This window comes from Leishmania panamensis (genome assembly GCF_000755165.1).
Source record: "Leishmania panamensis strain MHOM/PA/94/PSC-1 chromosome 34 sequence".
In the NCBI taxonomy this organism is placed as follows: domain Eukaryota; phylum Euglenozoa; class Kinetoplastea; order Trypanosomatida; family Trypanosomatidae; genus Leishmania; species Leishmania panamensis.
In genome coordinates, this window is record NC_025881.1 from 449,251 (window position 1) to 460,489 (window position 11,239).

General features: G+C 52.4%; 4 protein-coding genes across 4 annotated transcripts, besides 1 other annotated feature; all 4 read left to right on the plus strand.

The window, feature by feature from the left end:
* Positions 1 to 339: 339 nt before the first annotated feature.
* On the plus strand, positions 340 to 1,296 carry LPMP_341150 (alpha-ketoglutarate-dependent dioxygenase, putative; the record flags this gene model as incomplete). The annotated part of the gene is made up of 1 exon (XM_010704239.1): positions 340 to 1,296. The coding sequence occupies one exon, from the start codon at positions 340 to 342 to the stop codon at positions 1,294 to 1,296; it is 957 nt and encodes a 318-aa protein (XP_010702541.1).
* An 872-nt stretch (positions 1,297 to 2,168) lies between these two features.
* On the plus strand, positions 2,169 to 2,915 carry LPMP_341160 (hypothetical protein; the record flags this gene model as incomplete). The annotated part of the gene is made up of 1 exon (XM_010704240.1): positions 2,169 to 2,915. The coding sequence occupies one exon, from the start codon at positions 2,169 to 2,171 to the stop codon at positions 2,913 to 2,915; it is 747 nt and encodes a 248-aa protein (XP_010702542.1).
* A 3,282-nt stretch (positions 2,916 to 6,197) lies between these two features.
* Positions 6,198 to 6,363: a repeat region.
* A 642-nt stretch (positions 6,364 to 7,005) lies between these two features.
* Positions 7,006 to 7,452, plus strand: LPMP_341170 (ubiquitin-conjugating enzyme E2, putative; the record flags this gene model as incomplete). The annotated part of the gene is made up of 1 exon (XM_010704241.1): positions 7,006 to 7,452. The coding sequence occupies one exon, from the start codon at positions 7,006 to 7,008 to the stop codon at positions 7,450 to 7,452; it is 447 nt and encodes a 148-aa protein (XP_010702543.1).
* A 2,520-nt stretch (positions 7,453 to 9,972) lies between these two features.
* LPMP_341180 (histone H4) lies at positions 9,973 to 10,275 on the plus strand (the record flags this gene model as incomplete). The annotated part of the gene is made up of 1 exon (XM_010704242.1): positions 9,973 to 10,275. The coding sequence occupies one exon, from the start codon at positions 9,973 to 9,975 to the stop codon at positions 10,273 to 10,275; it is 303 nt and encodes a 100-aa protein (XP_010702544.1).
* Positions 10,276 to 11,239: the final 964 nt, after the last annotated feature.

Below are 11,239 nucleotides of genomic sequence, written 5' to 3' on the forward strand. Positions count from 1 at the left end.
TTCGCTTTCCGTCTTCCTCTCAACTCTGTGCGGCTGTGCCGCTCTCTGGACTGCACATTATTCTCGTATCTTTTCCATGTTTCTCGCTGCCCCCTTCATCTACCACCGTCGCGCTCATTCTCCTCAACACACGCATCCATCGCTTACTCAGGTTCACGGCGTGCGCCGGTGCGACACCGTCACACTTGGAACTGGAGAAAGGAGTGGCGATGACGGAGTTGTAGTCGTTTTGTTCCGTCCCTTTTCTCTCGCACTTTCCTCTATCCGCTTTGTGGCCTCTTCCCTCTCCCCTTCTGACCGTGCTCTCCCGCTCCTTGACATTTGCGGAGAAGAATAGGCATGTCCATCACGTCGAGATTCATGGGAGGGGTCAGGCACCTCCTGAAAGGTGGTAGCATGAAGTACTTGGCAGCCGGTGAGCCGTACTGTCCGTTCGGGGAGGAGTTTGGGCTAACAATACTGCCGGAGTACATTCTCGAAGACGATGCCACAAATCTGCGCAAAGGGTACGTCGACGTTTACACGCGTGCCTCTGATCGCATCATCCTCAACGATGGTCGTTTTCAGCTGCCCCCGCTTCCTCCTGGCTCCTTCACCCCGCTGCTCGAGCGTCTCGAGCAGGACAAAGTGGTGCCGAAGAACTGGCTTAATAACCAGACCGCCAACCTATACGAACCAGGCGACTTCATTCGCGCCCACATTGACAACCTCTTCGTGTACGATGATATCTTCGCTGTTTGCTCCCTCGGCAGCAACTGCCTTTTGCGCTTTGTACACGTGCAGAACGGGGAGGAGCTAGATGTGATGGTGCCGGACCGATCCGTGTACATCATGTCAGGGCCTGCACGGTACGTGTACTTTCACATGGTGCTTCCTGTCGAAGCGCAGCGCTTTTCACTCGTTTTTCGACGCTCTATCATGGAATCGGATGGTGGCTTTAGGCCAGTGACTACCCCTCTCAAAGAGGTAATGCCATATCGAGCTACCCAAATCCTCAACGCACTGTACAGCAAGCAGGTCGGCGGCGTGCGAGTGACCGTAGACGACGACTTCTTAGAGAGCGCCGACATTGGCGCCTTTGACACATCGCGGTGGGTGAAGCGCCTGCATCCACTGCGGGACTGGTCGTTACTGCGCCAGTTGGATGAGGACGAGGCGCGCGTGGAGGAGATGCGTGAGAAGCGCTTCATTGACGTTGACTTTAGCTGGCGCTACAGGGAGCTGCGATCCTACTACAAGGCGATGGAGGAGTCGTTGGTGTCCCCGCATGCGGCTCACGTGGCGACGCAGGCGTAGGGGTCCTGCAGCGCTGTTCCGTATCGCGCTGGATGAGTAGGGGAGGGTGTAGCTTTTTTTTGTGCTTACTTCCCTTTTCCTTTCGTGGACACTGTGAGCTGACACTGCTGGTTGTCGCTATGAGTGTTACTGTGGTGTGTTTCTGTGTTTGGTGCTCGATATGGGAAGCTGTTGAGGAGAGAGTGCGCGGGTCGTCTGACCCCGTGTGAGAGCTCGAAGCTTTCTTGTGTATGTTTTCACTGCCGCAATTGCTCTCTCCTTGCTCCCTTCACAAACTACGCAAGGGAATACAACAATGCACACACCCACACACACAAATGCCTGTTGGGGATGAGTAAGAGAGAGCCTCAAGTGAGCAGCACTGCCACTCCACCTTTCAAGGTGAAAGGGAGGGTGCCCGGTGCAGCATTCGTGTGTCAGTCAACTCTCCGTGCAAACGCTTCGCGTTGACCCTTTCTTAGGTGCATTCGAGTCAGACAAAGAGACAGCGCACCGCGATGCTGTTTTTGCGCCTCTGACAACACTCGTGCTGTAGCACACACGTGACTTTTCTCTCCTCCCTTCTTCGCATCGGTTCTCCGGTGCATCGGTCGCCGCATCTTTAATCTTCCTGTACTCTTCAGTGTCTTCGTGTCTTTTTTTTTTGTGCATACCGTCAAGGCCAGGGAAGGGGAGAACCGCAGGCAAGAAGTGCATCTGTGGTACACATACGCTCGTAGAGCACGCGAGCGACCCGACAAGCCCATCTACGCAACACTGCAGAGCGGGTAGACGTAGCGCTGCGAAAGGATTGCTGCCTGTTGCAGCGCAGTACCCGTATACAGTCAAAGAAAAGAGTCGTTTTTATTTGCTGGCTTGTAGTGCGCGCAACAATGACCGAGTTTCCACCTGCGGGTGCTGGTGCAACGACAATCTTTATTCGCTGTGCCACACTGCACAGCCGTGGCGAGCTCCTCAACGGCTTCTTCTTCGCACACCGCGCCGCACTCGGTATCCAGGATTGGTATGTGTCTGCACCAACGACTGTCAACAGCGGCACCGGAAATGAGGAAGCACAGCACAGCAGTACTATGGATAGTGCCGCTGCCGGCGACCTTCCTCACGTTGCCTCGTCTCCGCGGTTGCCGCCGCACTTTCCAGTAGAGGTACTGTATGTACGCAACTCTCGCAAACCGTACTTTCTTCTCGAATGGCGCTACCCTACGTCAGAGGAGGAGGAGAAGCGAAAGGAGCCGAGCGACAGCGGCGGCGATGAAAAGGAGGAGGTGGCGAAGGCACACGAAGCGCAAGCCGGCTCTTCGCAGGGCCGCGTCGCCGAGGAGCTGGTGCGGCAGCTCGCAGAGCGCACACTTGCCTTAGGGAAGCATGAGCTCTGCGATAATGGCGTGACGTGGAAGGGACAGCCAGTACTCATCTGCGTTGCATCATCTGGGATGACTGTGATGGCGGAGCGGCGAAAGCTGGAGCTGCGTGACTCACAACGAAAGGTGCAGCGCGCCGCAGAGAAGCGAGAGAGAGCGGACGCAGACACAGCAGCACAGACTGCAAGGGCGAAGCAGCAAGACGCTGGTGCCGTTACCGCTGCTTTTATTCCTCGCTGCGTGCGACGACGAAGGTGAGATGTGCGCGTTGGGGTTTTCTTGTCTGTTGTTGCACCTATGTGGGGCTAGAAATAATTCGGTGATGGAATGATGAAAGGTCAAAGCCCTGCACGCGCTCGCCTTGTGGCCGAGTTCCCCTTTTTTCCTCTTCTCTCTCGTGTGCGCTAGCGCCGCTGAAAACGTATGTGTCGTGTGTTGCGCTTCAGCAGCAGCAGCCGGCACTTGTGCTGGGCCACCGACAGAAAACAAGCGAATCAAACCAGTGATCTTTGTCACGCCTGTGACATGCGCACATGGCCTTCATCGAGTTGAATGCCTGTGAGTCGACATAGAAACGGTCTGACAGGCAGTCTCTCTCTCTCTCTCTGCAGAAGATAAACCGATAACAGCGTTACCTGTGAGCGCTTGCCCCCCTTCTCTAATGGCCCTAAACGTCCCTCTCATCCCCTCTCAATTTTTTATTTATTCCCTGCCCGCTGCTTTGTCCGTTTTGTCCTTCCGTTTCCCCCCCCCTCTCTCCGTCTCACCCGCCGTCCCCCCTTTTTAGTTTCGACTGCTTCGAAAGGACACACTTACACACACACACACACACACGCACACGCAAATCTTTATTCTATGTGGCTATGATATTCAGACCAACACACATTGGTCAACAGAAATACGTACACAAACTTACATCCACACGAGGTCACCTTGCGCTCTCTCTCTTTCCTCCGCAGTCTTCTTCTCAAGGTAGATTTCATTTCTCTTCCCCCGAGCGGGTGGATAGGACAGGGGCGTTCTTCAGCGTCGAGATGGCCGGCGCGAGGGCCACGACCCATAAAAATGAAAATGTGAAGGAAGAAAATATGCAGCCTCGCTTTTACGAGTGTTGCATCTGCGCTCTTTCTTTTCGCTCACTCGTGGGCTTTCTGGTAAGGAGGAAAAATCACACAGCAAGAGAGATGGTCCGCGACTCCGCCTTCCTAAAGGCACAGCTGCCATGGGTTGAGCACAACATTCAGCACATCTGTAATGACTACACCCCGAAAGCAACTCTGATTCCAACAATGAGGGGCAGTGCATACGAAAAAGGTCTGGGGAAGGTTGTGGAGTAGATTCATGACTGCTGTCGATTGGACCACGGTGTAGCGGCACTGGATGAGGCACTCGTGGTGCTCAAAGAAAATGTACACAGCGTCGAGGCCTGTCGCGTTGATCAAGTCGTCATCTTCTCCGATACGGGGCTGATTTACGACTCCTTACATTGTCTCTACGAAGACCACAATGCGAAGAGTCACGCAGGTCTCGGTGCGCAGTGGATGCCTGTACTAGGCTTCAAGGACCAGCTGCAGCAGGTCTTCGGGCACAGTGACACGACGTTCAAGCAAACATCATTGTGAAAGTAAACACGGGGATGAACTGACTCGCGGTAACACCGGACCAGTTACTGGAGCTCGCTTCGCTTCTGAAAGAAAAAGGCTGCGGTGGACTTCCGTTTTAGCACTTAAGTGCGTCGGGTCTCGTTGGTTATTCGTTCATCAAGACACGGTGGGAGTCCTTTCAGCAGATCAAGGAGGCTCTGAAGGACGGCGGTTTGGAGGTGCGCGGCACATCCACTGCGAACAGCGGCACCATTGAGGAGCGCTACTGGGCGTGGAGGAGACGTGTCTGCGGCCTGGATTGATGCGGTGCGCCTTCGCCTTCCTCCCTGAATCGAGCATAACACCTGCCGAGGCAGACCAATATCGCATGTAGGAGGGTACGTACTGCGGCTACTTCTGCACAAAAGTATTGCATCACTGCGTGGCCAAGGCGGGCAGCTACATTGGCTACGACATGATATGAAACTTGGTCCCCGAGGATTCCGTGAATGCTCTGATACCAGTTGGCCGCGCAGATTGATTCATGCACTACCTCTCCGGCATGCAAGTCACAGTATCGTCTGTGCTGCAGGTCGGGAACGTAGAGAATCCGAGAGTGAAGACAAATGCCATTCACAGTCTCCTGGATATCTGCGTGGACATGGATAGTTGCAGTGGTGGTGTGCCCAAGCAAGCTGAGGAGAAGCGCAGAGTAGATTATACGTCTGATTCTCAATGAAAGTTGCATTGCTGTGTGAAGCAACGACATGGCGGAGAAGGCCGTGGGCGTCAAGTCCATCCCGTATCAGCCCATGTGCGCCTTGTCGATTCACATTCAGCGGCGCTACATGGAGTAGTCAATAGTGTGAGGAGGGTGGTGTGAGGAAGTTCTATTTGTGGCCATGCGTACACCCGCACGCACACGCACACGGTTTGCCGGGCTAACTCGGCCACGATAGTGACAGCCGACGAGGAAATGGTGTGTAGCAGGTGTATGTGTGTGTGTATACGATGTTTTCTATTTTCTCTCCTCTGTTTGCTTCTCTTTTCTGTGTGTGCTGCACAGACTTTTGCGTGTTTTGCTTTCCATCCTCGTTTCGTTTCTTTTTTCTTTTCGCTTTTACACCTCTGATTTTTTGTCGCTTCTTCCTTATATCGCTCTGCGGCAAGATGTGAATGGTATGCAAGGAGAAACGTACCGGAGACGCACATGTGAAGTCGCTCAAGTCGACACACACCCACACACACGCACACATGCCGGATGCACTGACTCTACTCATATCTCCCTTCATTTCATCTCACTTTGTTTGGCTATGTTGCCCTTCTTTTGGTCCTGCTGTTCTTTTGCTCATCATGATGCTCCTTGCTTTTTTTTCCTTTCGTCTATTCCTTGTTTCTTCTGTTTAATACCGTCAAGTGATTGCGTATTTCATTCGATGTGTGAGACGCACGCAACGTGTTTCGCCCTGCTTTCTTTTCTTCCCCGTTCTTTCCTTGTTTTGTTTGCTTTCCGTGCCCTCGCTTTTTTTTTTTTATTTACTTGCTCCGTTTCTTGCCTCTCTGGAGCTGGTTAGCGGAACTGCCCCTTCTGCCCAAGTCGCCGCGCCTTCTTGTCACCGCCTTTTTATTCCGTTCTTGCCACACAGACCATGTGGGCTGATCAAACGCGTATATATACAATAGCTATCGCGGTGCACTTCCCAATCGAAACCTTCGGACAGCAAAGTCTGTGAGAACGCCGCTGTTTAGCAGCGCCGTTGAACGGGGCTTTCCGAGAGGAACGTTGGCTTCGCCACGGAATGCATGCGCGCTACTGCGTCTCCAAATCTTCCTGTGCGCGTGTGTAGATGTGTGCACCTGTGTGAGCGTCAAGGAAAGTGGCGAGGGTATTCTCCACTCTCTTTTTTTCGCTGAGGCCTCTTCACGCACGTGATTACCTCTTCTGCCGATTAGCAAGTTTTTCGTTTCAACGAGTCCATTCTGCCACACAGTATGAGCTCAAACCCCACTCTGCCCGGCTTGTCAGAGACCCATCGCGTGGCGCGAGGCAGCGCTAGACACGCGGTACAGCCGTGCGCCGACTCCGTGAGCTGAGCAGCGCCTCGGCCTCAGACTCTGCCCACACAGTGCGGGTACTGGACCCTGACACGATACCCTGGGGCCTCTCCCGTCGTCAGGGACTGATAAATCACCAAGGAAAAGTGAAAGCTGCGGGTTGAGGGCAGGGAAGGAGCGTCAGAGCAAGTGGCATGGACTGAATTCGTCGTATACTCTGCCGTAATGCTTAGCCCTGCCCTCCCCTTCCTGCTTTTTCGTCTCTTCTAGACCCTCCTAACCTCGTGCGTCCCTCGCTATCTTTCTCTCTCCCTCCTCTTTTTTATTTCTTTCCCCTGGGCGCGTGTCTCGCCCGTCAATGGAAATCATACGGCTCCCTGGTTCTCCTTTCACTTCCCCCTCCGGCACCGCCACACTCGGCTCGTTTGGCAGAATCGAATACCGCTTTCACCTCTCTCTCTCATACGCATTGTATTACACGAGAACGGAACAGATAAGAGCCGGGCAAAGCACAAACCGCCTGCATACAAAAACGACTCTGTTCTCTCTTTCACCACCACTGGTCACCTTTTCTTTCTCTATTGCTGTGTTTCTTCTCCCGTTTGTTACTCTGCTTGGTGGCGCTGTTTCTCTAGTGTAGGGCACACTCCTCTCCCTACTTGTTCAGCCTTTCTCACCCTCCCGAAAAAGAAAGCAACGTGCAGAAAAAGATGGCGCTTCGTCGCATCCAGAAGGAGCTGAAGGACCTCGAGAAAGACCCGCCAGCGAACACGAGCGGCGGCCCGGTCAACGATAATGATCTCTTTAATTGGAAGGCCACCATCATCGGCCCGGAGGACTCCCCATACGCCGGTGGCCTCTTCTTCCTCAACATCCACTTCCCCTCCGACTACCCGTTCAAGCCACCAAAGCTACAGTTCACGACAAAGATCTACCACCCGAACATAAACAACAACGGTGGCATTTGCCTTGATATTCTCAAGGACCAGTGGTCACCGGCATTGACGATCTCAAAGGTGTTACTCTCCGTGTGCTCTCTACTGACAGACCCCAACCCCGACGATCCGCTGGTGCCAGATATCGCGCGCCAGTACAAGAGTGATAGATCCGCCTTCAATAAGACAGCTTCCGAGTGGACTCGTCAGTACGCCATGTAACACACCCAAACGGAAAAGCAAAATGAGTCTGATAGCGGTGGCAAGTGAGGCGAGAGAGAAGCGGAGAGCATCGGGAAACCAAAAGAAAGTTGAAGTGACGAGAGGCAGGGAAGGGCTACTGCTAATCACCTGTTCCCTCTCTCCGTTGGTCGGATGAGTTGCTCAGTCACATGTATCGAGTCTGAGCCCGTTCCACCTCTCATTTTTTCCCATTTCTGTCGTCATCGGTACCTCTCATACTCTCAATACCTTCAGTCTCCCTCTTCCCTTGTATTACCGTAGCCCTTTTCTCTCCTTCCTCTTAAACTCGGATAATGCCTCAGGACAGCACTCAGTATTTGCATCGTGGCGAGCGAGAGGCGCGGAGGATGGAAGGGTCTGTGGGAAGAAAAAAGAGGGAGAGGAGAAAGAGACAGCGAGAGTGTGTGTATGTGTGGAGAACAGAAAGGAAAACAAACGAGAAGTGAGCTTAGAAGGCCAACAACGATGAGGAAACGGCTCGCTGTATGCGTGTGTGTGTGTGTGTGTGTGTCAAGTTTTCGCTTACTCCCTCCTCTCTTCCCTTTCCCACTCGAGTTTCTTTTAGAGCTGTCCCTTTTTCTCTTGTTTTCTGTACTCTTCGTTTCGCGTTTCTCTCTCTTCCCCCCACTGCCTCTCTCTCTTTCATCTTTGGCTTCTTTTTGGTGGCATTGTGTTTTAGTGGGATTCAATTTCATGCGTGGCAATTATATCATCCCATGGGGCAGGTCTTCCGTTTTTTTCCCTCATTTCCTTGTTATTTATTATTTGTGCTTAGCTCTTCTTCTGCCCTTTCCCCTTTTGCGTTCCAGTGCTCTCGCGTCGTTGTTTTATCGTCTCTTTTGCCTATTCTGCCTCCTCTCACCTTTCCTTTGTCTTTGTGTGTCTCTGTCAACTTGACTCCATGCCACTACTCAGTAACGGACCCACACACGAAATCAAAACAGGACACACATAAATCATGCTCTATGATGCATACCTCAGCACGCACGAGACCGAGGAACAGAGGCATGAAGCGAATGAAGAGAGAGAGAGAGACAGACGCGCGAGTTGTCAAGGTGAGGGGAAAGAGCTAGAAGGGGTGAAAAAGAAAAGTGACCTCCATTTTCGCCGTTTATTACTGTTTTCTCTTCGTTTCCGCACGTGTTTTGCTCTCCCCTGTCTAAGTTCACCTTTTCACCTTCTTTTGCCCCCATATTATCTACTCGTCAAGAGTTGATGAGATATCAGCAAAAAAGTTCTTGTTGACCTTTTCGTATGAATGTCATGCTTGTGTGTGTGTGTGTTGGTGTCTGTGATGTGCGGCGAGTAGTTATGTGGGTCTGCATTTTTGAGTTTTTCTTCGTGTGGTTATGCCTGTATTTTGTATGTAACGGAGTGTGCCGAGTGCTCAGGCCGTTTCGTACACGCACACGCACACACACACACACACATACACACACCCACGTACGCCAACACAGAAAAAGGGGGAGAACGATGCAACAACGGAAGGTAAATGAACCAACGAACATATACTGAGCCTAGAGCGATCAGTGAGCCAAAGCATACAAAGAACGGAAAGGAGTTGCAAAGCAGGGCAGGGGGCTCTAATTCAAATGCACGGGAAAAAACAAATATACACACACACACACACACACCCACGCACGCTTCAAACAAGCACATCTCCGCACCTAACCGATTCCCCCCTCCCCCAAAGAACGTTAGAAGGAAAAAAAAATAGTGTCAAATGGAAAATGAGAAAAGGGAGAACGACAAGCTGTTGAGCATACCACCGCCAAGAAGCAGAAAGCGAAGAAAAAAGCACACAGCACAAGAAGAGAGAGAGAGGCTAATTAGTGCATGTAATGAGCTTCTTCTTTTTTTTTTCCCGTTCCTTCCTTCTGTTTCTTAGGATCTGTCTTGTGGAGGTATTTGTGACGCGGCAGTGTTGGCAGCGAAGAAGCAAAATCAGTGACGATGAGGGCGACGTGCATTTTCTTTTCATTTTTGGTGTCGTCTTCGTGACCATGATGCGCAGTTGCTTCTCAGAAAACAAATGATGAGCGGAGGCGATTTATCTATCAATGCTTGGTGAGGGCAAGTTGATGAAACCAAGGAGGGTGAATGCACGCAGCTAAGAGAGGTGGTGGCGCTCTTTGCAAATCCTTTTCTCTTTTCACGCACACACTCTCAGAAGAGTGAACCAATCAAGAGGGAGAGGACATGCCGTAATAGTAATCAGCGGCTTCCACCGTCATCCCAGTCAAATGAATCAAGACTGGGCCACGGTCACCGTGAAATGCACCGAATGCTCCTCTTCATCTTGGATGTGATGTAACTCTTCCGCCTCTTTTTTTCTTCGTTACATTATTGCTGGGCATGGCACGTCCATGCACCTCTTACTGTTCCTGGGTTATGAAGACCTTTCCCGATCTAGCTCTCTCTCTCTCTTGACCAGCTCTTTGAGCTTTCCCACAGTTCTCACCACTTTCTCGCCAATCCTCCCCTCTCAACACATCCACCATGGCCAAGGGTAAGCGCTCCGCTGACGCCAAGGGCAGCCAGAAGCGCCAGAAGAAGGTGCTGCGCGACAACATTCGTGGCATCACGCGCGGCTGCGTCCGCCGCATGGCGCGCCGTGGTGGCGTGAAGCGCATCTCGGGCGACCTCTACGAGGAGGTGCGCCGCGTGCTGAAGGCCTACGTGGAGGACATTGTGCGCTGCAGCACGGCCTATACCGAGTACGCGCGTAAGAAGACAGTAACGGCGGCCGATGTCGTGAATGCGCTGCGCAAGCGTGGCCACATCCTGTACGGCTACGCTTAAACAAAGCCAAGTCAGCGCTTTTTTTGTCTTCCTGTGGAAATTCTTTTTTCGCGTATGGTGCACTTCCCCCTTCCCCCCTTCTCTCTCTTCTGCTTCTCCCTCCTACCTTACGCCCCCTCTACCTAGTTGCTCAACTCAAACGGAGCCCCCCCTTCCCCTCACATACACACACACGTTACAAGGGGAGGACGCATACGTGAGGCTATGTAGAGGTGGGACGGGGTGAGTCGTGAGGGGGGATGGGAGAGTGGCATGTTTAGAGCGGGCCTATCCTGGGTGTGAATCTTCAAGTGCACGCACTACTACTCCATAGATGCACTTGTCTTTCCCCTTCTGCCTCTTCCCCCCTTTTTTCTGTTTGCTCTTTCCTTCGTTTATCTTCCGTCGCTTTCTTCGTGTCGACCGTTTGTTTTTGGCTTGTTCGATGCCCCATCCATTACCATCTCTCTGTCTGCGGGCATACAGGCATCTTCACACAGTTGCGAGAGTCGGAGGGGGATGCAGACAAAGAATACAATCAAACACATCTGCGTGGAGGTGTTCATCGTCGCCCAGTTTGCATTTTCTGATGGAAGACGCGCGTAGAAGAGAGGGAGCGAGATAAGAGTGCCATTGGAGAGAGAAGCCAGGTTGTGTACGATGGTTTTCGATCACCTCAGAGCCGGAGGAGCGCGGTCGGATGTCGTCTTCGATGGTACTCTTTGACTTCGCTTGTGGGGCTTCTCTCTGTGCACAGGCACGGACTTTCGTGCCTTTCCACTTGATGGCGAGTGCTTTGTACACCGCCATCACCCCGCCACGCGGGGCAGAGGCCTCCGGTGACCTGGACACAATCTATTATCATGTTTCCCCTCTCTGTGCTCTATCTTGAGTATCAGTGTCCTCACGACGCTTCTTTACTTTCCGAGATCCTTCGCCTTTTTCATTATTTCTTTGCCCTCACTGTTTCTGTCGCTTTCGCTCT